Source organism: Arabidopsis lyrata (assembly GCF_000004255.2).
Source record: "Arabidopsis lyrata subsp. lyrata unplaced genomic scaffold ARALYscaffold_1, whole genome shotgun sequence".
In the NCBI taxonomy this organism is placed as follows: domain Eukaryota; kingdom Viridiplantae; phylum Streptophyta; class Magnoliopsida; order Brassicales; family Brassicaceae; genus Arabidopsis; species Arabidopsis lyrata.
The window spans coordinates 11,957,156-11,982,314 of NW_003302555.1; the positions used below are offsets into that span (position 1 = coordinate 11,957,156).

The 25,159-nt window shown below is 37.9% G+C and overlaps 6 protein-coding genes across 16 annotated transcripts; 4 read left to right on the forward strand and 2 right to left on the reverse strand.

Annotated features, from left to right (window-relative positions):
- Nucleotides 1–275: 275 nt before the first annotated feature.
- Nucleotides 276–5,845, forward strand: LOC9326783 (histidine kinase 3). 2 transcript variants are annotated; one of them, XR_002329384.1, is made up of 11 exons: nucleotides 276–1,481; nucleotides 1,811–2,092; nucleotides 2,286–2,455; nucleotides 2,568–2,780; nucleotides 2,873–3,059; nucleotides 3,154–3,205; nucleotides 3,340–3,569; nucleotides 3,657–3,755; nucleotides 3,842–4,953; nucleotides 5,041–5,378; nucleotides 5,467–5,845. XR_002329384.1 is itself a non-coding variant. In XM_021012761.1 (10 exons), the coding sequence occupies exons 1-10, from the start codon at nucleotides 972–974 to the stop codon at nucleotides 5,303–5,305; spliced, it is 3,120 nt and encodes a 1,039-aa protein (XP_020868420.1). In that variant the 5' UTR covers nucleotides 276–971; the 3' UTR covers nucleotides 5,306–5,379. The 2 variants fall into 2 exon arrangements, 1 of the variants encoding a protein (XP_020868420.1); XM_021012761.1 differs by lacking the exon at nucleotides 5,467–5,845 and having other exon boundaries at nucleotides 5,041–5,379.
- Nucleotides 5,846–6,267: 422 nt separating this feature from the next.
- LOC9326784 (stress-associated endoplasmic reticulum protein 2) lies at nucleotides 6,268–7,465 on the forward strand. Its single transcript, XM_021012763.1, has 3 exons — nucleotides 6,268–6,402; nucleotides 6,841–6,997; nucleotides 7,142–7,465. Exons 1-3 carry the CDS (start codon nucleotides 6,400–6,402, stop codon nucleotides 7,186–7,188), a joined length of 207 nt encoding a protein of 68 aa, XP_020868422.1. The 5' UTR covers nucleotides 6,268–6,399; the 3' UTR covers nucleotides 7,189–7,465.
- Nucleotides 7,466–8,660: 1,195 nt separating this feature from the next.
- On the forward strand, nucleotides 8,661–11,547 carry LOC9326785 (F-box only protein 6). Its single transcript, XM_002890677.2, has 2 exons — nucleotides 8,661–9,206; nucleotides 10,093–11,547. The coding sequence occupies exons 1-2, from the start codon at nucleotides 9,067–9,069 to the stop codon at nucleotides 11,342–11,344; spliced, it is 1,392 nt and encodes a 463-aa protein (XP_002890723.1). The 5' UTR covers nucleotides 8,661–9,066; the 3' UTR covers nucleotides 11,345–11,547.
- Nucleotides 11,548–11,637: 90 nt separating this feature from the next.
- Nucleotides 11,638–12,862, reverse strand: LOC9326786 (stress-associated endoplasmic reticulum protein 2). Its single transcript, XM_002893415.2, has 3 exons — nucleotides 12,741–12,862; nucleotides 12,117–12,273; nucleotides 11,638–11,865 (listed from the first exon to the last, which is right to left on the reverse strand). The coding sequence occupies exons 1-3, from the start codon at nucleotides 12,741–12,743 to the stop codon at nucleotides 11,819–11,821; spliced, it is 207 nt and encodes a 68-aa protein (XP_002893461.1). The 5' UTR covers nucleotides 12,744–12,862; the 3' UTR covers nucleotides 11,638–11,818.
- Nucleotides 12,863–14,597: 1,735 nt separating this feature from the next.
- On the forward strand, nucleotides 14,598–17,604 carry LOC9329523 (squamosa promoter-binding-like protein 11). Of its 4 annotated transcripts, XM_021012254.1 has the most exons (6): nucleotides 14,598–14,860; nucleotides 14,954–15,040; nucleotides 15,770–16,484; nucleotides 16,643–16,764; nucleotides 16,912–17,160; nucleotides 17,265–17,604. In XM_021012254.1, the coding sequence occupies exons 3-6, from the start codon at nucleotides 15,823–15,825 to the stop codon at nucleotides 17,408–17,410; spliced, it is 1,179 nt and encodes a 392-aa protein (XP_020867913.1). In that variant the 5' UTR covers nucleotides 14,598–14,860; nucleotides 14,954–15,040; nucleotides 15,770–15,822; the 3' UTR covers nucleotides 17,411–17,604. The 4 variants fall into 4 exon arrangements, with proteins under 4 accessions (XP_020867913.1, XP_020867912.1, XP_002890724.1 ...); XM_021012253.1 differs by lacking the exon at nucleotides 14,954–15,040; XM_002890678.2 differs by lacking the exons at nucleotides 14,598–14,860; nucleotides 14,954–15,040 and adding an exon at nucleotides 15,075–15,551.
- Nucleotides 17,605–18,801: 1,197 nt separating this feature from the next.
- Nucleotides 18,802–21,826, reverse strand: LOC9326787 (squamosa promoter-binding-like protein 10). Of its 7 annotated transcripts, none has more exons than XM_021012249.1 (5): nucleotides 21,634–21,825; nucleotides 19,963–20,653; nucleotides 19,711–19,832; nucleotides 19,325–19,573; nucleotides 18,802–19,214 (listed from the first exon to the last, which is right to left on the reverse strand). In XM_021012249.1, the coding sequence occupies exons 2-5, from the start codon at nucleotides 20,625–20,627 to the stop codon at nucleotides 19,060–19,062; spliced, it is 1,191 nt and encodes a 396-aa protein (XP_020867908.1). In that variant the 5' UTR covers nucleotides 20,628–20,653; nucleotides 21,634–21,825; the 3' UTR covers nucleotides 18,802–19,059. The 7 variants fall into 7 exon arrangements, with proteins under 7 accessions (XP_020867908.1, XP_020867907.1, XP_020867904.1 ...); XM_021012248.1 differs by having other exon boundaries at nucleotides 20,976–21,825; XM_021012245.1 differs by having other exon boundaries at nucleotides 20,840–21,825.
- Between the last annotated feature and the right edge of the window lie 3,333 nt (nucleotides 21,827–25,159).

The window sequence follows — 25,159 nt, forward strand, 5'->3', positions numbered from 1 at the left end:
TAAGAGGTAAGTTATTTTACCAATCATTTGGTGTATGTGTTATTAATAGTAGTATTAATGGGGTTCTAAACTTGTTTACTAAAAATCAGATCTAAACAAACTCCAAGAATCTCAACTATGAACATTTCTTCTAGAAATCGAGTTTTAACATCATCATCATCATCATCATCATCAGGATTTAATTTTATAATTTTTGTGTTTGAATATATCTGTATATTATTTGAAGTACATATGCAGCTTAAGATTAAAATATTTAATATTGGAAGTATGAATGAGAAAAGAAAAGAAAGATAATCAGATAACAGAGAGAGAGAGAGAGAGAGAGGAAGGAAGCAGACATTTGTCTTCCACCATATTCTTCTCATCTTTTTCCGATGATAGATTCTTCTTCTTCTTCTTCTACTTCTACTTCTGCTCCTCTTTCTTAAGTTTCTCCATTAGATAATCCACTCAAGTCTCCAGCTCCTATTCACTTTCTCCTCTTCTTCTCGCTGCTTTATTCGCTCTCTTTCTCTCTTCATCATCATCACACTCAAAGATTTCTGTTGTATTGGACCAAACTCTAGCGAATTTTCGTACGCCCTCTGTAGAATTTTTGTTTCCTGTTTTGGATTTCGAGGAATCTCGCTTTGGAAACTTTAAGTTCCTGTTCAAAGTTTCTACCTTTTTTTTTTTGTTGTTATCTTCTTCTCTTATCTTTCGTCATCTTTGATTAAGTAACCACTTTGATCTCTCAATTTCAGCCTTTGGGTTGTCTAATCTGACACGTTCCTCTGTCTTGCTTTCCTTTTCTCTTCTTGTTTGTGGGAAGCCTACAAGGATATAAATAAATACCCCCAAAAATTCTTCCTTTTGGATTCTCTGATTCGTCCCCTTTTGTACAGTTTGGTTCTTGGAGCTTCTCTGAGTCTTGCTGAGTTGAATTGAGCTGGACTCTGTTTCTTGGGGTTGATCGTGTATTCAAGTGGTGGATGAGTCTGTTCCATGTGCTAGGGTTTGGTGTCAAGATTGGGCACCTCTTCTGGATGCTATGCTGCTGGTTTGTTTCTTGGTTCGTTGATAATGGGATCGAGGACAACAAGTCTGGTCTTTTGATTGGCTCTGTCGGTGATCTTGAGAAGACGAAGATGACAACGATGAAGAAGAAGAATAAGATGTGGTTCTGGAATAAGATCTCCAGCAGTGGACTCAAGATCCCGAGTTTCTCTTATCAGTTTCTTGGCTCAGTTAAATTCAACAAGGCGTGGTGGAGGAAGCTTGTGGTGGTTTGGGTTGTCTTCTGGGTATTGGTCTCAATATGGATGTTCTGGTACTTTAGCTCCCAAGCTATGGAGAAGAGGAAAGAAACGCTAGCTAGTATGTGCGATGAGAGAGCTCGTATGCTGCAGGATCAGTTCAACGTTAGCATGAATCATGTTCAAGCCATGTCTATCTTGATCTCAACCTTTCACCATGGCAAGATTCCTTCTGCTATCGATCAGGTATTCTCGATTCCGCATCTTCTTGGCTTCCAATCTGTTTGGATTATCATCCTCTGGGAATTTTGATTGATTCCCTGAGATCTAGTCTTGCTTGTAGAACATAAGTTAGTTCCTACGGTGTAGTATATGAACGGTCCTTGGATGATTTGACACTTATCTTCTAAATATGGAAGCTTTTTTCATTCAACTTGCTCTCGAATTTCAGTTAAGATTCACAGTTTTGGAGATTGTTGCTTACAGTCTTGGTATTTAGCTTACACTTGGTAGCTTGATTCCTACCTTCTTGAGTATTAGTGAACAGTATACTAACATCAAGAAGCTTTGTGTAGAGAACATTCTCAGAGTACACTGATAGAACTTCCTTTGAGAGGCCTCTTACGAGCGGGGTTGCATATGCTATGAGGGTGCTCCATTCAGAGAGGGAAGAATTCGAGAGGCAACAAGGTTGGACTATTAGGAAGATGTATTCTCTTGAACAAAACCCAGTTCACAAGGATGACTATGACCTGGAAGCTTTAGAACCATCCCCTGTCCAAGAGGAGTATGCTCCAGTCATCTTTGCTCAGGACACTGTTTCTCACGTGGTTTCTCTTGATATGCTGTCTGGGAAAGTAAGCTCCTTTACTGGTTCTAATTTCACTGTTTCTATGTAGTTTACAATCACTCACTACCGGGTGAATTCTGCCGACATGGCTAGTTCATATTTCAAACTCTGCATACTGATTAAGTTGTTGTGATCATTTTATTTTAAGTTTAGAGCACTGGTTAAACGGATACTTAATCTCACTCAATTCCTCTTGACAGGAAGATCGTGAAAATGTTTTGCGGGCCAGGAGTTCAGGTAAAGGGGTTTTGACAGCTCCTTTCCCATTGATAAAGACAAATAGACTTGGGGTGATCCTGACATTTGCAGTCTACAAGAGAGATCTCCCCTCCAATGCAACGCCAAAAGAGAGAATTGAGGCTACTAATGGGTGTGTAGCATAGGCGTCTAAATAAATCACTGGAGTTAGATATTTCACGCAATCACACACAAGATTTACAGATATTATTTTTGCTCATTCATCTCTTTTGATGCCCCTGAAGGTATCTCGGTGGAGTATTTGACATTGAGTCCCTGGTGGAAAACTTGCTTCAACAGCTGGCTAGCAAGCAAACTATTCTTGTCAATGTATACGATACCACCAATCACTCTCAACCGATTAGCATGTATGGTTCAAATGTGTCGGCTGATGGGTTGGAACGTGTTAGTCCACTAATCTTTGGCGATCCATTTAGAAAGCATGAAATGCGTTGCAGGTACGTGGCACATACATCATATGTCTGCAATTTCTTCTCGTTTGCAAGAATCCAGGTGTTAACATTCTGTTGTGAGCTTCTTCCTCTTGTAGATTTAAGCAGAAACCACCATGGCCAGTGCTATCAATGGTGACATCATTCGGTATCCTTGTGATTGCGTTGCTTGTTGCACATATAATCCATGCAACCGTGAGTCGAATACACAAAGTTGAAGAAGATTGTGATAAAATGAAGCAGCTCAAGAAAAAGGCTGAAGCAGCAGATGTTGCAAAGTCACAGGTACATACATCATCCTCAGTTGATAAATTTCCACAGCATATTAAGCTTTCTATGTCAGAGAGAAGAGTTGTAATCTAACTTTGTTTTTATGCAGTTCCTTGCCACTGTTTCACATGAGATCAGAACTCCAATGAATGGTGTTCTAGGTGAGTATCGAATTGGCCACTATGTTGCCTCCTTCTCACACCTTTGTTCCTTGAATGCACATATTTTCTCAAGAACAAACTTAACCAAATGTCTTGAAGTTTTGATCTCATGTTGACTTTGATCTGGGGTGTAGGAATGTTGCATATGCTTATGGACACAGAGTTAGATGTTACGCAACAGGATTATGTTAGGACCGCACAGGCAAGTGGAAAAGCTTTAGTCTCGCTAATAAATGAGGTTTTGGACCAAGCAAAGATTGAATCTGGAAAGCTTGAGCTTGAGGAGGTGCGGTTTGATTTGAGAGGAATATTAGATGATGTCCTGTCACTCTTCTCGAGCAAGTCCCAACAAAAGGGGGTAGAGGTAACTTACTATATGATCTGCAAAGCAAGGGTTGTAACTAATAGAAAGGCTTTCGTACTGATTTTTTGAGTGTTGCTGATGATGCAGTTGGCAGTATACATATCTGATCGTGTTCCAGATATGTTAATTGGTGATCCTGGGAGGTTTCGACAAATACTCACAAATCTTATGGGTAATTCCATTAAGGTAAATGATTTTGTTATGTTCTTTGTTGACCATTCCTTGCATCCTAGTTGATCAACGGAGCTGACCATTTATAAATATTCTTGCAGTTCACTGAGAAAGGACACATCTTTGTAACTGTCCATTTGGTGGAGGAGCTATTTGAATCTATCGATGGAGAGACAGCATCGTCTCCGGAAAGTACACTGAGCGGGCTTCCAGTTGCAGACCGGCAGAGGAGCTGGGAAAACTTTAAAGCTTTCTCCAATGAGCATCGGAGCTTTGAACCATCTCCCCTTGATATCAACCTAATCGTCTCAGTTGAGGATACTGGCGTAGGGATACCTTTAGAAGCGCAGTCCCGAATTTTTACGCCGTTCATGCAAGTCGGACCATCCATATCCAGGACCCATGGAGGCACAGGAATTGGGCTTAGCATAAGCAAATGTCTAGTTGGACTGATGAAGGGAGAAATTGGATTCTCGAGTACTCCCAAGGTCGGGTCCACGTTCACATTTACTGCTGTATTTTCCAATGGGATGCAAACAACTGAAAGAAAGAATGACCCGCAGAACAATAACCAGCCCATATTCTCGGAATTTCGGGGCATGAAAGCTGTGGTTGTGGACCATAGGCCTGCTAGGGCAAAAGTCTCGTGGTACCATTTTCAGCGCCTGGGAATTCGAGTTGAAGTAGTTCCACGTGTTGAACAGGCTCTACGTTATCTGAAGATTGGTACTACCACTGTGAATATGATACTCATAGAGCAAGAAATATGGAATAAGGAAGCAGAGGTGTTCATTAAAAAGCTGCAGAAAGACCCTCTTTTCCTTTCTCCTAAGTTGATTTTGTTAGCAAACTCAGTAGAATCGTCAATATCAGAGGCTTTATGCACCGGTATAGATCCTCCAATAGTGATAGTGAAACCATTGAGGGCGAGTATGCTAGCAGCAACTTTGCAGAGGGGATTGGGTATTGGAATCAGAGAACCACCTCAGCACAAGGGACCTCCTGCTTTGATTTTGAGGAATCTTCTCCTTGGTAGAAAAATTTTAATCGTGGATGATAACAACGTAAACCTCAGAGTGGCAGCGGGAGCTCTGAAAAAGTATGGAGCTGATGTGGTCTGCGCTGAGAGTGGGATAAAGGCAATCTCATTGCTTAAGCCACCTCACGAGTTTGATGCTTGCTTCATGGACATTCAGATGCCAGAAATGGATGGGTATGTCTGATTGGTATTCTAGTTTGTTTTATGTTTGAAATATGTAACAAAAAATTGAGATGGTTTTTTTGCCTTTTCTTTCTGCAGATTTGAAGCTACGAGGAGAATACGGGATATGGAAGAGGAGATGAACAAGAGAATCAAGAATGGGGAGGCTTTGATAGTAGAGAACGGTAACAAAACAAGCTGGCATCTTCCGGTACTAGCAATGACGGCAGACGTGATCCAAGCAACGCATGAAGAATGTCTAAAGTGTGGAATGGATGGGTATGTATCAAAACCCTTTGAAGCAGAGCAGCTGTACAGGGAAGTTTCTCGCTTTTTCAATTCGCCTTCAGATACAGAATCATAAGAGGAGAAGGGCTGGAAGAAGAACGGCAAAGGAAACACAAAAACTCGTGTCTCCTATGCATCTTGAAGTAGTAGTAAGCCTATATTCCTCTCTATATATTTTCTCACCTAAAAACATGTCTTCTCAACTGACAGTAACGCCTTATGTGAACTTGTTTGTAGGAAAACACAGATTGACGATTGCAAAAGAGTGTATATAGAAAGGCCGGTGTGACCAGGCCAAGAACTTAGACCAGTTTCTCCTGTAAAGTTTTTTTTTTTTTTTTCATTTTTCTCTTGTCTGATTGGGACACACCAAAACTTTGGTTTGTAGATGAGAGTAGCAGCTGGAATATATTCAGAGTTGCTTTGGACAGGGAAGAGAGCAGCATAGTATGTGTGTAAAAAGTGTGTGTGCATGATTTAGGATTCTTCTTGTATTAGAGAACAGTGCAGCAGTTTCTTTGTCATCATCATGGTCCAAGATAGGGAAGTGAACATTACTACTACTTATACATACACTGGCTTTGTGATATAAAGTTGAAGATAGCTTTTACTTTCTCTTCCCCTTCTTTTTACACTTAAAACATATGCATTTATTGAAACCGAAACCAAATGATCGGACCGAATCAAGAAACAGAACCGGATGTCTTGCAATTGCGTTAATATCCAAACCAAATTCACGTCGAAGAAGACTATAGAAATGTGGTCCCCTAAACGTGAGTGTGTTTGTTGACTTTTTGTAAACACGTCCGTGCTGATTTTCAGATTGACCTCCTTACGTCCAAATTTTGTCCACACATGACATGAGAAAAGGCTTTTTTTTTCTCAAGCATTTCAAAGCCCAATTATAGGTGTCCAATCAGCGAGCAGCACGTGGACCTCACACGTCTCGAGGACCAATCATAGAATGGTTGTGACGACGTTCACGGTGGTTGAATTGCATTCCCGATCCCCTTTTAAGGTCCGTGACACAAGTATTTTGAAAACAGCCAGACAATTTTAGTCAAACCAAAAAAAAAAAAAAAAATAGAAAACGCAAAGACAAAGGAGACAAGTTTTTTCTTCGACTCACGATTCCCTGTTCGTTTCAAGCGTTTCTTCTCCGGTGTAATCATGGTATAGCCTGCGATCTCTTTTATCGCTCTATTCATGTTATATTAGCTCGAATTATGCTTTGTACCTCCGATCTGATTCAGCATGTCCGAAATTATTTGAGGATTTGATCGTCTTATGAGCTTATATATATATATCAATGATTTAATCTATGTTTGAATATTGAATCATGGGCAATTTCGCATCACGCCAAAATCATTGTATCTCTTAAACCGAATCATGCAAAAACAATGTGGATCTGTTTTCGAGATGTTAATCCGGATTAATTAGCATTATATGTAATGTTTCTTGATTTAAATACATGGCCAAATCTTACCCTGGCCGTGCCCAGTTTATTACATGAATAGGTTAATATGCTTGATCTGGAAAGAACCATTACTAATGGGCATTGTGTATAATGATGATGATTATTGAATGGGGTTGATTTGATAATGGTTGCAGACAACTTCAAAAAGACTCGCAGACAGGAAGATTGAGAAATTTGACAAGAACATATTAAAAAGAGGATTTGTTCCTGAGACCACCACCAAGAAGGGCAAGGATTACCCTGTTGGTCCCATCCTTCTCGGCTTCTTTGTCTTCGTTGTCATTGGATCATGTCAGTACCTCTTCTTCTTTGTGTTCCTTGATTTTAAGTACAAATTTAGACATTGGTTTCCGTTGGTTCTCAAATTTCTTTTATGCTCCCCTTTTATTGAACCTGTTATGGAATCTGAATCATTTGATTAAACCTTGTATACAGCTCTCTTCCAGATCATCAGGACCGCAACTAGTGGAGGAATGGCTTAAACCCTATCACATTCAAGCTGGAAGATTGCTACTCTCAAAATTGAATATCACTTCTTCTTCTTCTCTTCTGACTTGCCTCTTTTTCCCCTTATACTGTAGAATGCGACTACTTTCTGTAGACTACATGTTATGAAGAATTTTGAGTCTTTTTCTAAAAATATCCCCTTTTTACTATTGTCCTCAAGTTTGTTTGCCATTGTTGTTATGCTTTTTTGTATTCTTGTTGACTTGTCTCAACTTGGTTCGTCATATCATATGTGATACCAAATTCAAGTTCCGTTAAACTATTTCCTGTTGGATTAGTCTATTTTCCTCGGCCAAATAGTTCGGTGAACGAAAGATCGAATTTGATCGGTTTAGGATTTAGTTGAATAGACGGAGGCTAAGTCCAAGTGTGGTTCGACTGATGGAGATTTGTAGGGAGAGACCATGCTGTTGGTGGTAGGAACGTGATATAGTCTTAACATGAACAACTTGAGTCCAAGAGTTGAGAGAAATATGCTTTACTTGGCGAATGTTGTTCACTGACGAAGAAACTTGTTCATAGTTGAAGAATCTATCTATTGTATTCAATTACTTAACTTTAATCTTTTACCAATCATACTTATAACTGAACCAAAATCTCTCTTAGTTTAGTCTTATTCTTGACTAATAAAATTTTTTTTACCGCTTTATAGCAATTGGACAATATATATGTAAGAACAGGAAAGAAAAAAAAAATATATATATATATGTAAGAATAGTTTGAGAAAAAGAAAGACTGAGAGAGGTTATGATGAGTAAGATGATGATTATTCTTTAATATATTGGTAATTGCTATGTTAAATGGAAGTGACATGATTGAACAAAGCATATTTGATGGGATGAGAAAAATGAACCCCCACGCTTTACGACTACTTTACATTCTCTGTGGAATGATTTTGAAAATATAATTATTACACCAAAAGAAAAAGATAACCAGGCAAAAAATTATGCACATGCAATTTATTACATTCGATTCACATTTTCTTCCTCTTTTTAACTTGCACATTCAGTGACTTTTGGAATCAAGCTGTTCGCAGTCTTCTTCTAACGAACGATGACACAAAATAAGATTCAAATTGTCTTGTCTTTCCTAGAGTTAAAAAGCCGAAAATGCAGTAAAATTATGACAAAATCTTCATCAAAAAATAAAATTGATGGCCGTTAAATCCGTTCATATAAATATGTTAAATTAGTAAGAAAAAAAAGTTAGATTTTCTTTGTATTATTACAAAAAAATATTTCATAAGCAAAGGTGGACGAAACCATGATTTAGTATAATTGCCGCAACCTCAATTATCCTCTTTATCAAGAAAAAGAAAACCCCATTATTATCATCTCTGTTTAGTTTACCAAGCACGCGTCTTTCTTTTTTGGCAAGAAATAAAAATTGATTTGTTTTATTCTGTTAGAAACATTTTTATTTCGATTACAACAAAATGAAATGAAACTATAGTGTAGTATGTTGTTAGAAATTGAATAAAAAAAATATGACGTACAAAAGAATAAAGTGAATGAGAGAGAGAAAAAAAAAAAAGAGAGGGGCAAAAGTGGAAAAAGAAAAGATAGAGAAGGGAGGAATAATTGCTAAGAAATAATAATATGGGGCCAACTGACCATGGAAAAAGATGAAGCAAAAGAGAGAGAAAAAGACAATTCAATCTGAGTCCTGAGAGAGAGATAATACTACAATTAGAGAGACAAAGGAATGGTTTTGTTTTAAGAGAGAGACTCAGAGATGATGGTGGGAGGTTAAAATCCCCAAACCCCCCAAAGTTCTTCATTTTCAATCGACGATGCTAAATGGCTGCTGCTGCCATTGATCTCTTCTCTTAGCTCTCTCCTCTTGTTTGGGGCATGGAAGAAGAGCTTGCCATGCTTAGACAGCTCATCGGTCAGCTTCAAGAGCTCTTGCACAACGGCTCTCCTCCTCTTCCTTCTTCTTCTTATTCTTCTCCGTCGTTTTTAGTTCTCAACCATCCTCAGTATCAGAACGGGTGAATATCTTTCTCTCTCTCTCTCTCTCTGTCTCTGACTAGATCTATGTGTGTGGGGATTTTTGCAAATTGGGGCAACCTCGTAATGTGTTTAGGGCTTTTTTGATTGCTCCGTTTTGTTTAGGTTCCAATTTCGATTGTTTCCTAGAATCATGCAATCCCCATATGTCTAAGGTCTGATGGTGATTCTTTTGTTTTTGCTTTTGTAATTAGCTGAAAGAGGAAAATTGATCTAGGAATTGATTCGATTTGGTCATATAAAGCGCATCGTTTTGTCATTATGCTTGTTAAAAACTCTCTTCATTCTATTCTTCTGCTTCCCCGAAGCCTCCAGTGTTTGTTATTTCATCGAATCTTGTGCTTACTATTACACTAGTCTGTCATTGTAGGTCAATAGATAAGTATTTCCTTAAAGCCCTCCTTACTTTGATATTCTTGGCAAAATTTGCTGTGCATCATTTGAAAGCACCCCTTTTATTTGGTTGTTTGTCTTTTAGTTTAGTCTGCTTGAAAGTGTCCCCCTTTGCTTAAGCTCGTGCACATCATTACTGTCCCATGTTAAAAATACATACCCACTAGCCACTTGTGACGAGTACCTGCTGATTTTCTATTTTTCTTTGAATCCTGACTAAAAGCTTACCCTTCGCATATACTCGAGCTTCACTCTTGAAGCATCTAATTGTACGTGTTTATGTGCCACTTTTCTGGACTAGAAAAGGTTTATTCTTTTAGCTGGTTTACTGCTCCCCTCTTCTCTGGTATACTTATTTGTTGTTGATTTGATGGGAAGTCTTTGTTTCCAGTGTAATGATCTCCTTTTTAGAAAAGAGGATACTATGTCGTTTTCCTGACAGATAGTACCATGTTTTGTTTTCTGTTATGGCAGATGGTGTTTGCCCTGTATTGAGGAAACTTCTGCTGATGATTGTTGTGATATTGTAATGGCTGCTGGAAAGAGGCCTGGGATCTTCAAGATGTTAGAAACTGTCAAGCCTCCCGTCAAACGAACTCGAAAAGACCGGAATCAAGGGAAATCATGTACAGAAGGAGATGACATAAGTGGAAACATGGATCAAGAAATCTGGCAGGAATTTCCTCAAGATCTCTTTGAAGCTGTTGTTTCCAGGCTACCAATTGCTACATTTTTCCAGTTCCGTTCAGTTTGCCGTAAATGGAATGCTCTTATTGAGTCAGATAGCTTCTCCAGATGCTTCACTGAGTTTCCTCAGACCATCCCATGGTTCTATACCATAACCCACGAGAATGTCAACTCGGGACAAGTTTACGACCCTTCTTTGAAGAAATGGCACCATCCAATTATCCCAGCACTACCCAAGAAGAGTATTGTTTTGCCAATGGCTTCTGCAGGAGGTCTAGTGTGCTTCCTCGACATTGGTCATAGGAACTTCTATGTGAGCAATCCGCTGACCAAGTCTTTCAGAGAGTTGCCTGCTAGGTCGTTCAAGGTCTGGTCTCGTGTTGCAGTAGGAATGACTCTGAATGGAAACTCCACCAGTCATGGGTATAAGGTCTTGTGGGTTGGATGTGAAGGAGAGTACGAAGTGTATGATTCCCTGAGTCATGTGTGGACCAAACGAGGGACCATCCCGTCCAACATAAAGCTCCCGGTGTTGCTCAACTTTAAGTCACAGCCAGTGGCTATCCACAGCACACTTTACTTCATGTTAACAGATCCCGAAGGGATATTGTCCTACGACATGGTCTCTGGGAAATGGAAGCAGTTCATCATACCGGGCCCACCAGACCTGAGCGATCACACGCTGGCTGCGTGCGGAGAGCGGTTGATGCTGGTGGGTCTACTGACTAAAAACGCTGCCACTTGCGTTTGCATATGGGAGCTGCAGAAGATGACACTGTTGTGGAAGGAGGTTGACAGAATGCCAAACATATGGTGCTTGGAGTTTTACGGAAAGCACATTAGGATGAATTGTCTGGGCAACAAAGGTTGTCTGATATTATTGTCCTTGAGGTCCAGACAGATGAACCGTTTGATAACCTACAATGCTGTTACAAGGGAATGGGCCAAGGTCCCTGGCTGCACCGTTCCTCGTGGGAGAAAAAGACTTTGGATCGCTTGCGGAACAGCGTTTCATCCCTCCCCTACAGCTAGGGCTTGATCATCTTTTCTCTTGGTTCAATTTCCCTGGCCATCTTTGAGGTTGTATTCGAACGGTTCACACACGGTTGGTTTCTTTTTGTTGTTTGATTTCGATTTTGATTTTCAAGACTGTAATAATATACAAAACGTTATGTGTTGTATGTAATAAATAACTTGGGTTGTGTGGCACTTCTTAAACTTGTGAGCAAAGTTTCATAAAAAGTACCCAAAGTGCGGAAGGAACTATGTAACTCTTTGGTATCACATACGTGTGGCGGACCAAGTGAACAAAATCATAACAACAACAGCATCTAAACTGAAGAAAATACTTAGCGTTGGATATAATAACTTAAAAGAAAAGATTCTTCATTACAATGATATAGTAAACAGAAAGTTGACACATTCTACAGTATAAGGAGAGTAAAAGAGAGGAGAGACAGAAGAAGATTCTCCATTTTGAAAACTGTTTCTTCTAGCTTGACTGTGATTTGGTTTATGCCATTCCTCCGCTAGTTGCGGTCCTGATGATCTGAAAGAGAGCTGTAACAAAGCATATAGAAGGTCTATAAATATAGAAACATACACAGTGTATAATCAAATGATTCAGTTTCAGATTCCAGACTATGTTCATTATTAATGGGACAAAGAAGAAATTGTAGAACCAACACCAATGTCAAAATCAGGAAGCATGAAGCCTAACTTAAAGAAGCTATTTGGTGCCCTCAACATAGAGTAGTAAGTTTTGAGCAAGTAAAGTTAGGGAATGAGGAAGTAGAAGAAGAGGTACTGACATGATCCAATGACAACGAAGACAAAGAAGCCGAGGAGGATGGGACCAACAGGGTAATCCTTGCCCTTCTTGGTGGTGGTCTCAGGAACAAATCCTCTTTTTAATATGTTCTTGTCGAATTTCTCAATCTTCCTGTCTGCGAGTCGCTTTGAGGTTGTCTGCAACAATTATCAATATCAACCCCATCCAATAAGCATCATTATATATCAAATCAGAATCTCTCCTTTTTACACACTCAACAAAACATCCAAATTTGGGTACCAAAATCATGTATTTATGCAAATCATCAGAGAAATTGGGCAAAGGACAGGTAAAAATTCGGCCATGCATCTAAAGCAAAGTAACAATACACATAATAATGCAGATAAGAACTCAGCTAATCCGACACAAATTTCGAAAACAGATCCATCATTTCTAACTAATCAACAGATTAAATGTTCAATTTGACATGATGCGATATATACCATGATTCAAAATTCAAACATAAGAATAAATCATTGATAATACCACACATATTGAATCAGATCGGCGATACAAAGCATAATTTTAGCCAATCAAAACATGAATTCAGATCCTCATTATCCAAACGACAAAACAAACGATAAGAATGAGATCGCATTCATACCATGATTACGCTGGAGAAGAAACACTTGGAAGCGAATAAGGAATTGAAATGACGATCGCGAGGCCGAAAATCAAATTTTTTTTTTTTTTGTCTTCTTTGTTTCAATCTCTCTTTTTTTTACCTGTGATGTTTCACCACCTAAAAAGGGGGTTCGGTCTTGCTATTCTCACAACGAACATTGTCACAGCCCATATATGATTGGATATTGAGACGTGTGATGTCTACGTGGCTGTCGATAATTGGATCGTTATTTTCAGATTTTAAGAGCTTGAGAAGGCTCGAGAATTGAGAGACACGCGTGTCATGTCAACTACTGAAATGTAGCGGACGTGTTTGAAAGTCAAAGCTCAAACTTTTATGGGGTCAATATTTCAATCGTAGCTTTCTAATTTTCTACGAGTAGTAACCTCAAAACTTAGTGAGCTTGGTGTTACGGAGCGTTTTTCCTAGACGGGTCATGAAATGTTGTGTTACTTTTAAGAGTCTCTTCGTATAGAGCTTGTGAGGGAGATTCTCAGGTTTCTTACACTTTGTATGATCCTGAAAAAAAAAAACTGGTTTGAGACTAGACATTTTCATAACACATGAAAGGATGTATATAAATGCCAAATGGGGGTGTAATTCTAATTATGCGACATTTGTAAGTTTGCCTATTTGATTTCGAGTAAGAATTATTGAGGATATATTAGACATGTTGTCACTCCTCGCTTAATTTGTTGTGTCTTGCAAGTTTTCTAGATTTACATCAACTTCTTGATGAATTGGAGGCATGCTTATGGAGTATGGAATCGTCGAATGATACATGGTATTGGAGATTCATCATGGTTTGGGACTGACAATAGTTTTCCTTGAATAATTTTTTTGGGGGAAATGAAGAGAAATGCCCAACTTTAGATATTCTTGGTGATGATAAGATAATGTGTAACTTTTATAGTATGCATATTTACATCGTTTTGTAGGAGGACAAAAGCAAAATGTGTAACAATCTTGTCGAACTGCCCCATGACTAAATTAGTAAATTTCAGTATCACTTTCACAAGACTACATTCATTCAATTGTGATTTTCTCGGGGATGGACACTCTAAAATATTAGTATTAGTGTACTTGTGAAAGTAATAGAGGTTTTTTTTTTTTTGTAAACAGTAATAGAGGTTTATTGATATTATTAAAAACTTTGCACGAATGTAGGAATGAGTAGTAGGTATACTAGGTTCTAACGAATGAATAGAGTTGCAGACTTTTTGAATTAATTGTTTGAACATACAAATTGCATTTGTCAGCGGCTGTTTAATTAGTTGCCGATAAGAATATGAAAAATAGATCCACAATATAATCGAGTTTCTTGCTTAATTAATAAAATGATACTACATATTTTTTTGGATTTTATTTCTATTTAGAGAGAATTAGAGCTAGGCCCGGCTCTGTGCCCATTTTTTTAGAAACATTTGTACGGGCCTCCAACTTTTGAGGTCTGTTTGTGGAGATTTTTTTTTTTTTTTTTTTAAAATAGATTTCAAAATTAACCAAAAACCTCTAATATTAGTAAAAAAAAAACACATAATTAACAAAAAATATCCCATAATTAGTAAAAAAGTCTCAAAATTAACAAACAATGTCTAAAAATTAAAAAATATTTATAAATAAAAATTATAAATATCTCATAATTAGTAAAAAAATTTTTTTAGCAATTTTTATTATTTAAAAAGGCATCAATTTTTTTTTCGTATTTGGCCTCGGATTTTACCGGACCGGCACTGACTAGAGCCTAAAATTAGTTACAACTTACAAATATTTCATCATTTACTTTGTCATCCACGATTCTAATACAATTAGGCCGGAAATTAAATAATCACTTTCAATATAAAATTGAAGCGGTGTCGTTAAAAATATAATTCGTTTTAATAAGACATCAAACTAAATATTTGTAAGTTAAGAAAAAAAAGAGAAAAAGAAAAAGCGTCTTTGAGCTACTTACTCTACTCTCATTCGATTTCCCTCGGGCGATTTTGGTGTATCGTTTCGTCCCCTTCACTGTATTTCTTAGTCAAAAGCCTCTTCTCCGATCGTTGACCGACCTCCGGAGATTTCTTCGGCCGTCTCTTTTCTGTTTCCTACTTGAGGTTTCTACTCTTACTCCCTCAAACTTTCTCTCCTTAGATTTGGGCGTCTATCTTCTCGTTATTTATCTCAGAATTCACCTTTATGCGTTATAGATCGATGAATCAATGAAGTTACTGTCAAGGTGAATGGTCTCTAGGTATAGAGACTTTGTCAAAATGGCGAATTTGATTGTAACATTGGTAACTTTTTTTAATCACTTGGTTTGTTAGTTTGAACTTATTGGTTTGGGGGACCACTGGCTTTCATTACATAGGACTAGGAGGGACCTTGATTGGGATCGAAACCTAACTTACTGTCCCTTTTTTTTATCGTTCAATCTTTATTGCTGCGTACAGGTCCACTAATGCCTGAGCTTGGTGCCGTTTTCTTTGACATAAGAGTTAATTCATTGAGTAAAGTTGTAAGCTTTATAGTCTTTGGTTTTGAGGAAGTTAGTTAGGAACCTTCTCCAAGTACAAAGGAGGAATGGGTAGGGAAGGGTTTGCAATTACAATGTGTACATCGTGTTTCTTGACAAGTTACTCTATGGAAATTTGATTTGAGGAGTGTAGGACCAATTCAATAAATGCCACTTAGTTTTTGTGTGATGGAGAGCAGGAGAAGAAAAGTAATACCCTTCCTCTCTTGCCCTTTTTGCTGGTCTGGGTGAAACATAGAAAAGTTTCTCTTGCTGAAGTTAATGATAAAAGGGTGAGCAATAAACGCTGATAAGCCGTGTCTGGTGCTTGAAATTCTGAAGTTTTTTTTTCTTTCTTTCTTATCGTATTGGTAGTTGAGGGTGTCGTCGATAAGGTATCTGTTTGGCTAGCCAGTGTTATATATAGGATTGATTGATTGTCTAGTCTTTTCTTATTTGATTTTCGCTTCCATTTACTAATCCTAGTTCTGAAAACTTGTACTTGTTGTAGGATTTGTTCCTCTGGCTCTGGTGGTAGGTCTATCAAATCAACCCATATCTTGAATGAACTGCAACATGGTTTCTTCGTTCCCGTGGGACTGGGAGAGTTTGATCATGTCCAATCCGTCAAGGGCTGTAAATGACAGCAAGCAGCTATCTACTGAGTGGGAAATTGAAAAAGGTGACGGAATTGAATCTATAGTTCCACATTTCTCAGGCCTTGAGAGAGTCAGTAGTGGCTCTGCCACCAGTTTCTGGCGCACTGCTGTATCAAAAAGCTCACAGTCGACCTCTATCCATTCATCATCTCCCGAAGTCAAACGATGCAAGCTTGCATCAGAAAGTTCTCCTGGAGATTCTTGCAGCAACGTAGATTTTGTCCAGTTTAAGGCATCCACAGCTCCCGAGGTATCCGTTGCCTCAGCTGAATCAGATCTTTGTTTAAAACTAGGAAAGCGGAAATACTCTGAAGATTATTGGGGTAGAAACAATAATGACATTTCAGCAGTTTCTATGAAGTTGTTGACTCCATCTGTTGTTACTCGGAAAAATTCCAAATGTGGTCAGAGCATGCTAGTCCCGCGTTGCCAAATTGATGGTTGTGAACTGGATCTCTCATCTGCTAAGGGTTATCATCGTAAGCATAGAGTCTGCGAAAAGCATTCAAAGTGCCCAAAAGTTAGCGTGAGTGGCCTGGAACGTCGATTCTGCCAACAGTGTAGCAGGTAAAACCGGTGGTTATGTTCTGTCCTCCATTAATTTCTAAGTTGCATTCTCTTTAGTCTTGACTGTAGAGTGCCCATTCAGTTTAATTATCCCAAAACAACTTTTACATGCTCCTTTTTATATTATACGGTAGAGATGATCACATTCTAATTTTCAGGTTCCATGACGTCTCTGAATTTGATGATAAGAAACGAAGCTGTCGAAAACGTCTTTCTCATCATAATGCGAGGCGTCGTAAGCCACAAGGAGTATTTCCAATGAATCCAGAGAGGCTGTATGGTAAGAACATATGCCACAATTTGATATAATCAATATTTTCTAAGGATCTTTCCATCAGTCTATTTTGTCTGACTCTATCACACGCACACACACATACATACACAAATTCATTTAGTGGAATCTAATGTAACGTGTTTACTCCTCCAGATCGAAGACAGCATACAAATATGTTGTGGAATGAGTTGTCCCTTAACACGGGATCAGAAGAATTGTATGAATGGGGTACCACTTATGATACAAAGCCTACACAGACAGAAAAAGGCTTTACTCTGAGCTTCCAGAGAGGTAATGGCTCTGAGGACCAGTTGGTTGCTAGTAACAGCCGTATGTTCTCTACAGTTCAAACCTCAGGCGGGTTCCCAGCAGGGAAGTCCAAGTTTCAACTTCATGGCGAAGGTTGGTATCTGCACCTCTGCACTAGACCTTTAATATATGGATGGAGTAGATCTCTGTTGATTTGATCTCTAGTCCTTTAAAAATTGGGTTACATCTTTTGGCAGGTGTGGGAGAATACTCAGGAGTCCTCCATGAATCTCAAGATTTCCACCGTGCTCTCTCTCTTCTGTCAACCTCTTCGGATCGCCTGGCCCAACCACATGCGCAGTCATTCTCTCCACTCTGTTCATATGATGTTGTACCAAAATAGATAAGTAATGTGTAATTTGTAAAACTGTTACTCAGTTGGTGGATACTTTCCAAACTTTTTTAAAACCCCATCCTGGATCCCGTTGAATCGGCTACTATGTTATCATTATACTTGTTTAGCATCCTAGTACCAAGTCATTGTCAACAAAACTCTAAACAGTAAATATATCTATATATATACCTACTTTCAAAGTATCTCTCTGTATTGATAGCAAATCAAGGAGAAGCTGTAATAATTTAATTAAAGGCTGCTGAAATTTACTTTTCTCACCTCTAGATCAAATTTCTTGGTGAGTAGGTAAATCTTTTCAACTAAGGAAGAGTTCCACTCCTTTTAGGATCGTCAGCAACAGATCAAAATCAACAAGAGTTTTGAGGTTTCTAAGAGCCATATTATCAAAATCAGGCTCTTTGTAATTTTAGCATAAATATATATACAAAATCAGTTTGGTATCAGAGTAGTTACTGTCTGATGGGTGAGGCTGTAGTAGAAGATAAAAGACATCAAAAAAAAAAGAAAAAAACAATGAGAAGTGGGAAGAGATTAGAATCCATATTGAAAAGAGATCAAAGAGTGAGAAGAAATAAAAAGTTGAAAGATGACAAGTTTTGGAGGTTTAAGTACAAACCCAGAGTAGGGGACCAAATTATAAACTTCAATTTCATATGGAGAGAGGCTCAAACGACAAAAAAAAAAAAAAAAAAAATGCCCGAGTAGTGTAAATTAAAAGAGAACCATGTGCATAATGGATTGATGTTGAAGTTAATAGAAAAAGAAAGACAAGGATTGAAATTAATGTATATTGTCACCAAGTGGTCTGTGAGAAGTTGTTGTCGCTTGTTATAACAGTTTGGAGGAACTTCTTGACAAAATGGAGGAGACAAAAGGTTAGGCACCAATACAAGAACATGCACAGTACAAAAATCAAGCAGAGGTCCTTCTAATATATCAGATTTTTTTTTCCAATTGAGTCTCAGTCTTGAGCTCCAATATTACGGAAAGCACCTTAAGGAGTGAAGTAAGATAGAGCATGGCTATAAAAGTGCCTACCAAGTGTTTCATATGAGGTCCTTGCAAGATTTATCTTCAACATTCTGCAACTTCCACAAAAAGTACTCATTGAGTGAATATTGGTTCTTCTTTCTTTAACGGCTTTGTGTATTCCTCCTTATGACATTCCTTATTATTATTCAACTACACTAACCAAATCCTGGAGCTCAATAGTGACATTTCTTGTTGAGTCGAATGTATCTTCTTCACCCACAAGAGAATGTTCAGGTTTGTTGAAATGGTTGGCCTCTAATACCCACAAATCAAACTTTTTTAGATTTTGTTCCTTCTTAAAAAGCAGAAGTTGTCTTGCATAATTCTCAGTGTCTTCACTGCGCAAAGATGTTTAAACTATTAAAAATCAATGATCTCTGAACTGGTTTTAACATAGTCGTAGACATGTTTGACAGAGTAACAAAGTTGATATACAACAGAATCCAGGAATAATTGACTTAATATGTTTGGAAATGTATTAGAAAAGCTGAGCTAACCCAGTAACTGGTTTAGCTGAGCAATGAACGTCACCCATTTTTATTTTATTTGAAAACAAACTCCATCGAATGCAACCCGACTTTTTATGGAGTGACTTCCTTACTCTTTCATATGAAATGAGTAGGGAAAGTGCCAAATATTGGCGGTGGTTCAGCCACGGGATTGTGTTTGATCCCTTGTGAATCCGAAGTCGTTGACAGAAGAGAGAGAGCACTGTAGAAATCATGAGATTCATGGAGGCCTCCTGAGCATTCTCCCACACCTGCCAAAACATATCACTCAGTTTCAAAACCAGAGATCTACAAAAGGCCAATGGATCAGCAAACATCCAAACAAATACAAGATGACCAGTAAAGAAGTGAAGATATCAACCTTTGTCAGGAAGTTGAACGTTGGATTTCCCTGCTGGGAACCCGCCAGAGGTTTGAAACGCAGAGAAAGAGAGGCTGCTACTAGCAAACTGCTGCTCCTCAGAGCCATTACCTCTCTGGAAGCTCAGAGTAAAGCCGCTTTCCATCTGTGTAGGCTTTGTCTCATTAGTGGTACCCCATGCGTACTTTTCTTCAGATCTCGTGTTAAGGGACAACCCATTCCACAACATACTTGTGTGCTGTCTTCGATCTGAAAATGTAAAGATTTCACATTAGATTTCCCTGATATGAGCTTTTTATGTGTGTGTGATATAGAAAGATATAATACACAGATGGAAAGATCCAGAGGAGACATCACTAATATCAAGTTGTGGTGTAGGTTCTTACCGTACATCCTCTCTGAATTCAGTGGAAATACTCCTTGTGGCTTGCGACGCCTTGCATTATGATGAGAAAGACGTTTGCGGCAGCTTCGTTTCTTCTCATCAAATTCTGATACAGCATGAAACCTGAAAATTAGAAAAGAAATCAATTCTCTACCATTATATCAGGGCATGTTAAAGTTATTGCTGGACAAGTAAACAGAACTATCATTTCGCAATAAAGACAATGCAGTCAGAACAATAATCACGGTCTTACCTGCTACACTGTTGGCAGAAACGACGTTCCAGGCCACTCACAATAACTTTTGGGCACTTTGAATGCTTTTCGCAGACTCTATGCTTGCGATGATAATCCTTAGCAGATGAGAGATCCAGCTCACAGCCATCAATTTGGCAACGCGGAACTTGCATGCTCTGACCACACGATTTGGTTTTCTTCCGAGCAACAACAGATGGAGTCAACAAATTCATAGAAACTGCTGAAATGTCATTATTGTTGCTACCCCAAAATTCTTCAGAGTATGTCCGTTTTCCTAGTTTTAAACAAAGATCTGATTCAGCTGAGGCAACAGATACCTCGAGAGCTGTAGATGCCTTCACCTGGACAAAATCTATGTTGCTGGAAGAATCTCCAGGGGAACTTTGTGATGCAAGATTGCATCGTTTGACCTCGGGAGATGATGAGTTGATAGAGGTCGACTGCGAGCTTTTTGATACAGCAGTGTGCCAGAAACTAGTGGCAGAGACACTACTGACTTTCTCAAGGCCTAAGAAATCTGGAACTATAGATTCAATTCCATCACCTTTTTCAAATTCCCACTCAGTAGATTGCTGCCTTTTTTCATTTTCAGTCTTTGACGGATTGGACATGATCAAATTCTCCCAGTCCCACGGGAACGGAGATACCATGTTGCAGTCCATTCAAGATGTTGGTTGATTTCATAGACCTATCACCAAATGCCAGAGTAACAGAAACTGAAACAACCATAAGTTTGCAGAAGTAAGAATTATAAATGAAAGCCAAAATCAAATAAGAGAAGACTAGACAGGCCTAAAAATAGTATGGCCAGCCAAACAGATACCTAATAGAGAACAACACCATTAACTACAAAACCATAAGAAAGGAGGAAAACCTTATGAGAATTTCAAGCACCACACACTGCTCATGGACGTTGTTTTTTAACCCACCCGTTTATCATTAACCTCAGCAAGAGAAACTTTGCTATGTTTCACCCAGACCAACAAAAAGGGCAAGAGAAAGGGTATTACTTTTCTTAGCTCCCTCTTGCGCTCTCCATCACAGAAAAACTAAGTGGCATTTATTCCAACTGGTCCCACACTCCTCAAATCAGATTGCCCAGAAAAATCAACAACTTGTTAAAGAACACGACTTAAACAAGTCATAAACCAAAAGCCATCACAATTACAAACCCTTCCCTACCCATTCCTCCGTTTGTACTTGCAGAAAGTTCTTAGCTAACATCCTAAACCTAAAAGCTTACTTACTATTGGGTTCTACAAATTCACACATTGAATAAAGTATATGTCAAAGAAAACGGCACCAAGCAAAGCGACGAAGGGAGCTATCTCCAGCAATAAAGATTGAACTAACAAAAGGAGACAGCAAGTTAGGTTTCGATCCCAATCACGGTCCCCTCAGCTAGGGTTTCCCATGAAAGCAAATGGTCCCCCAACCACCATTAAATTCATCTAACTAACCGAAACAAAGTTATCGATGCTACAACAACAAATCCAATTCGCCTAGTAAAATTAAAATCACAGACTTGTGAAAAATAAAAGCTAAAGACTTATTCACCATGAAGTAATTTCATTGATTCAACGATCTATTTCAACTTACCAGAAGAATTAAGCTAAAAATCAAAAGCCCAAATCTCAGGAGAAAAAGTATGAGTAAGAGAATAGAAACCTCGAGTAGCAAAACAGAGAAGAAAGCTCCGGAGGTCGGTCGGCGATCGTACTAAGAGCGAGAGTGAGGAGGAGTCGGAGACACCATAATCGCCTGAGGGCAATCGGATGAGCTGCTCGAGATTAATTTCATCCTTCCAATTTTTCATTATTCCTTTCCTTTTTGTCACTATTGTTTCTTTCCTTTTTCCTTTTTTTTTTTTTTTTTTTTTTGTTTTGTTTTTACAGGCACAGAGCACTAGAGCAGGTTAATTTCTTGTTCTTTTGGCGTAACTTTTGTAAGTTGTTTACATGACATCATTTATATACTGCAAACTAGGATTTAACCCGCGGTATCCCGCGGGCGTAGATTTTGTGCGGTTTTCTTATTAAGTAGTTGATTATGTTTTATGTTCAACTGGTATAAACTTGGTTTTTAAATTAAATCATTTTTAACTAATAAGTGGTATTTTAATTGGTTGGTTGTTATGTAATACTTAGAAGAATGTGATTTAATATATTTAAATAGGTGTATTAATTATAAAATGGGTTTGTAATGTTAATATAAGTAAAAGTAGATATTAAAATGTGAAATAGTAAAAGTGGTGTAATTGTTTTTGTGATTATAAGTGTTCTTTTACTATATAGTTTTGAAGAGAATTTGTTTTTAGCATAACAAAGATTCTAACATTTATTAAAAATTTTTAAAAAATTGAAGATAAAGTAAACAAATAAAATTAAAATTATGTTTTTTTAAAAATTAAAGACACATAAGTTGTGTATTTAAATAAATTAAAAAAAACAAAAAAAAAAAAAAAAAAAAAACATATGAGAACGATGATTCTCGTTCTCCACCGAGAGTTAACACCCATTGACACGCTTAAGCTTTACCGATGATACCGAAGAAGCTGATAATCAGATCATAAGCTCACATCTCTGCGCCAATTCTTCTTATGATGTAAGCTTCATTCTAATTCAATTGAATTGTTTCAAGATAATTTAGATTCTGTGATCAATTACCTTTTTCATATAGGATTCGGATAAAGCACTTGAGATGATGAATTTGTTTCTGTTAGAAATCTGGGAGAGGGGATCAGTGAAGAACAGAGGATGAATGAAACCATTTGCAGATCAAATTTTGCAAATCGACAACACTTAAAGCAATTGTCATTTCTATAAGGTTAGTTTTGGATCTGTTTTTTCAGTTGTAGACACAAATTGAAGTTGTTGTTTGTCTCAATCGGAGTTATAATTGAACTAAGGTTTCTTGATTTTGTTGTCTAGAAATGAACTCTTAAACTTACACTACTGTAGTTGCAGAGAGTCTGATTATGTTTGGATTAAAATGACTATGGAAAGGAACTTGCTGTTCTAAAAAACAATACAAAACATCTACAAAGTTAAATAACAGAAGCAAAAAAACTAAAACTATCCTAATTCCTTAGGTTCTGAAAGATCTCTTTGAAGACGACATTCATTGTTTGACTCTGAGTTTTTCCTTCTTTATCCACAATAAGAACTTTCAAACCTTTTTTGGAAGTGACTCTTGATAAGGCAACATACAGCTGGCCATGAGAAAATACTGGTCTAGGAAGATAAATCCCTACCTCTTTAAGTGATTGTCCCTGGCTTTTGTTTATTGTCATTGCAAAAGCCACAGATATTGGAAACTGTCTTCTCCTCATGCGAAAAGGCAATTTGGTATCTGAAGGTGATATCTGAGATTTAGGGATTATCACTTTGTCTCCGATTCTATCTCCAGTAATCACTTTGGCTTCAAGTATATGATTACCCATCTGCGTTATCTGCAATCTAGTACCATTACATAGACCATTTTTTGGATCAATATTCCTCAGTAACATAACCGGTGCACCAATCTTGAGACTGAGACTGTGATTTGGCAAACCAGAAAGCTTGATACTATTGAGGAAATCAGGTGTGAAGACAGGATTGTTCAATGAAGCACCATCCTGAGGATCAATATCGTCTGCACTTAAATAAGTCATTGCTTCACCTGTTTAGGGAAAATTTGTTAGATAAGTTTCTTATACATATACAGTTAAAGATTATAGTATTAAAACGTAATTCTTACCATTAAGTTTCTCAAGCATGATGTCGTTGATGGTGTTGACATCACTATTTCTTGGACACAATATAGCTCTCTCTTGAAAGAATTTAGGATCATTATTAGGCTGCAACAAATCCAATTCTCCGTAAACTGCTTTGATAATAGCTTCAATAGGATCATTTACATCTTTAATCAGTAAATCTTCTGGAATATCTATGAGAACTTCACCATCATTAGGCTCTGAAACTCTACCATCACCAACGGCCAAGAGCCAATCAGAAAACTCTTTAATTTTCTCTGCCTCATCTTTATCCAAATCATTAGCCATAAGACGCATGTTCTTTGTCAAAGTGAGGACCTTGCAGTGTTCCCAGAGATAAGATGAATTTAATGCAGCTAAAACAATCTCTGCCCTACCAGCACCATGTATTACAGGGAGTACTTGTCTGAAATCACCTCCGAAAACAACAACTTTACCACCAAATGGCTTTCCATCGACATTTCCAATAACATCATTTAGACTTCTATCCAATGACTCAAAACAATAACGACTCATCATAGGAGCTTCATCCCATATGATAAGAGATGCTTCCTTAAGCATATTAGCAAGGTCTGAGTTAGGCACGATATGACATGTTGTGAAATCATCAGGATGAATAGGGATGCCAAACCTAGAATGTGCAGTTCTACCACCTTCTAACAACAAAGAAGCAATCCCGCTAGACGCAACATTGACAGAAATCAAACCCCTCATTCGAACTGCGGCAGATAGAGTTTTCCACATAAAAGTTTTACCGGTTCCCCCAAATCCATAAACAAAGAAGACACCTCCACTGTTTTCTAAAACAGCACCAATGATCTCATCATAAATGCCTTTTTGCTCAGAAGTCATCTTATTAACCCACTCATCATGGTCTTCTCGCAACTTATCACGGTTATAATTTTTCTCTTCTGTAATGAAACGGTTTGAATGATCTATACCTTCTTGAGTAGGTTTAGGCATGTCTTTGAAGTCTGTCAGAGTACTCCCATTACACAACAGCAAATCTTCTATCTCTTGAAGAGCATAATTTCTTTTCTCAGCATCAGTTAATACTAAATCTGGAGTAAAAAAGAAAAACACTATTTCATTATAACAGAAACGGAAAGCAAGCAAACCAACGGAAAAAAATTGTATCTCAACAAACCTGGATTGTTGTACTGATTTCTTTTCTTTGTTTCGATGTCTTCAGTTAAAATTCCACAACACATTTCCCACACATACTCCGGTCTTGCAAGACATTTATCCAGAAGCATCATAGAAAAGAAATTACGAAGATGATCTCCAAAGAAAAATAAGCTTGCTTCCACTATACTATCAATATAAGCTTGATCGTCTGTTAGAATACCACGTGCCAAACATGCCTCCTTGTATGTCTCATACACAACATCTTTGTATGTTCTGATATCTTCATCACTCTTTGGACCAGTTACTATCCCA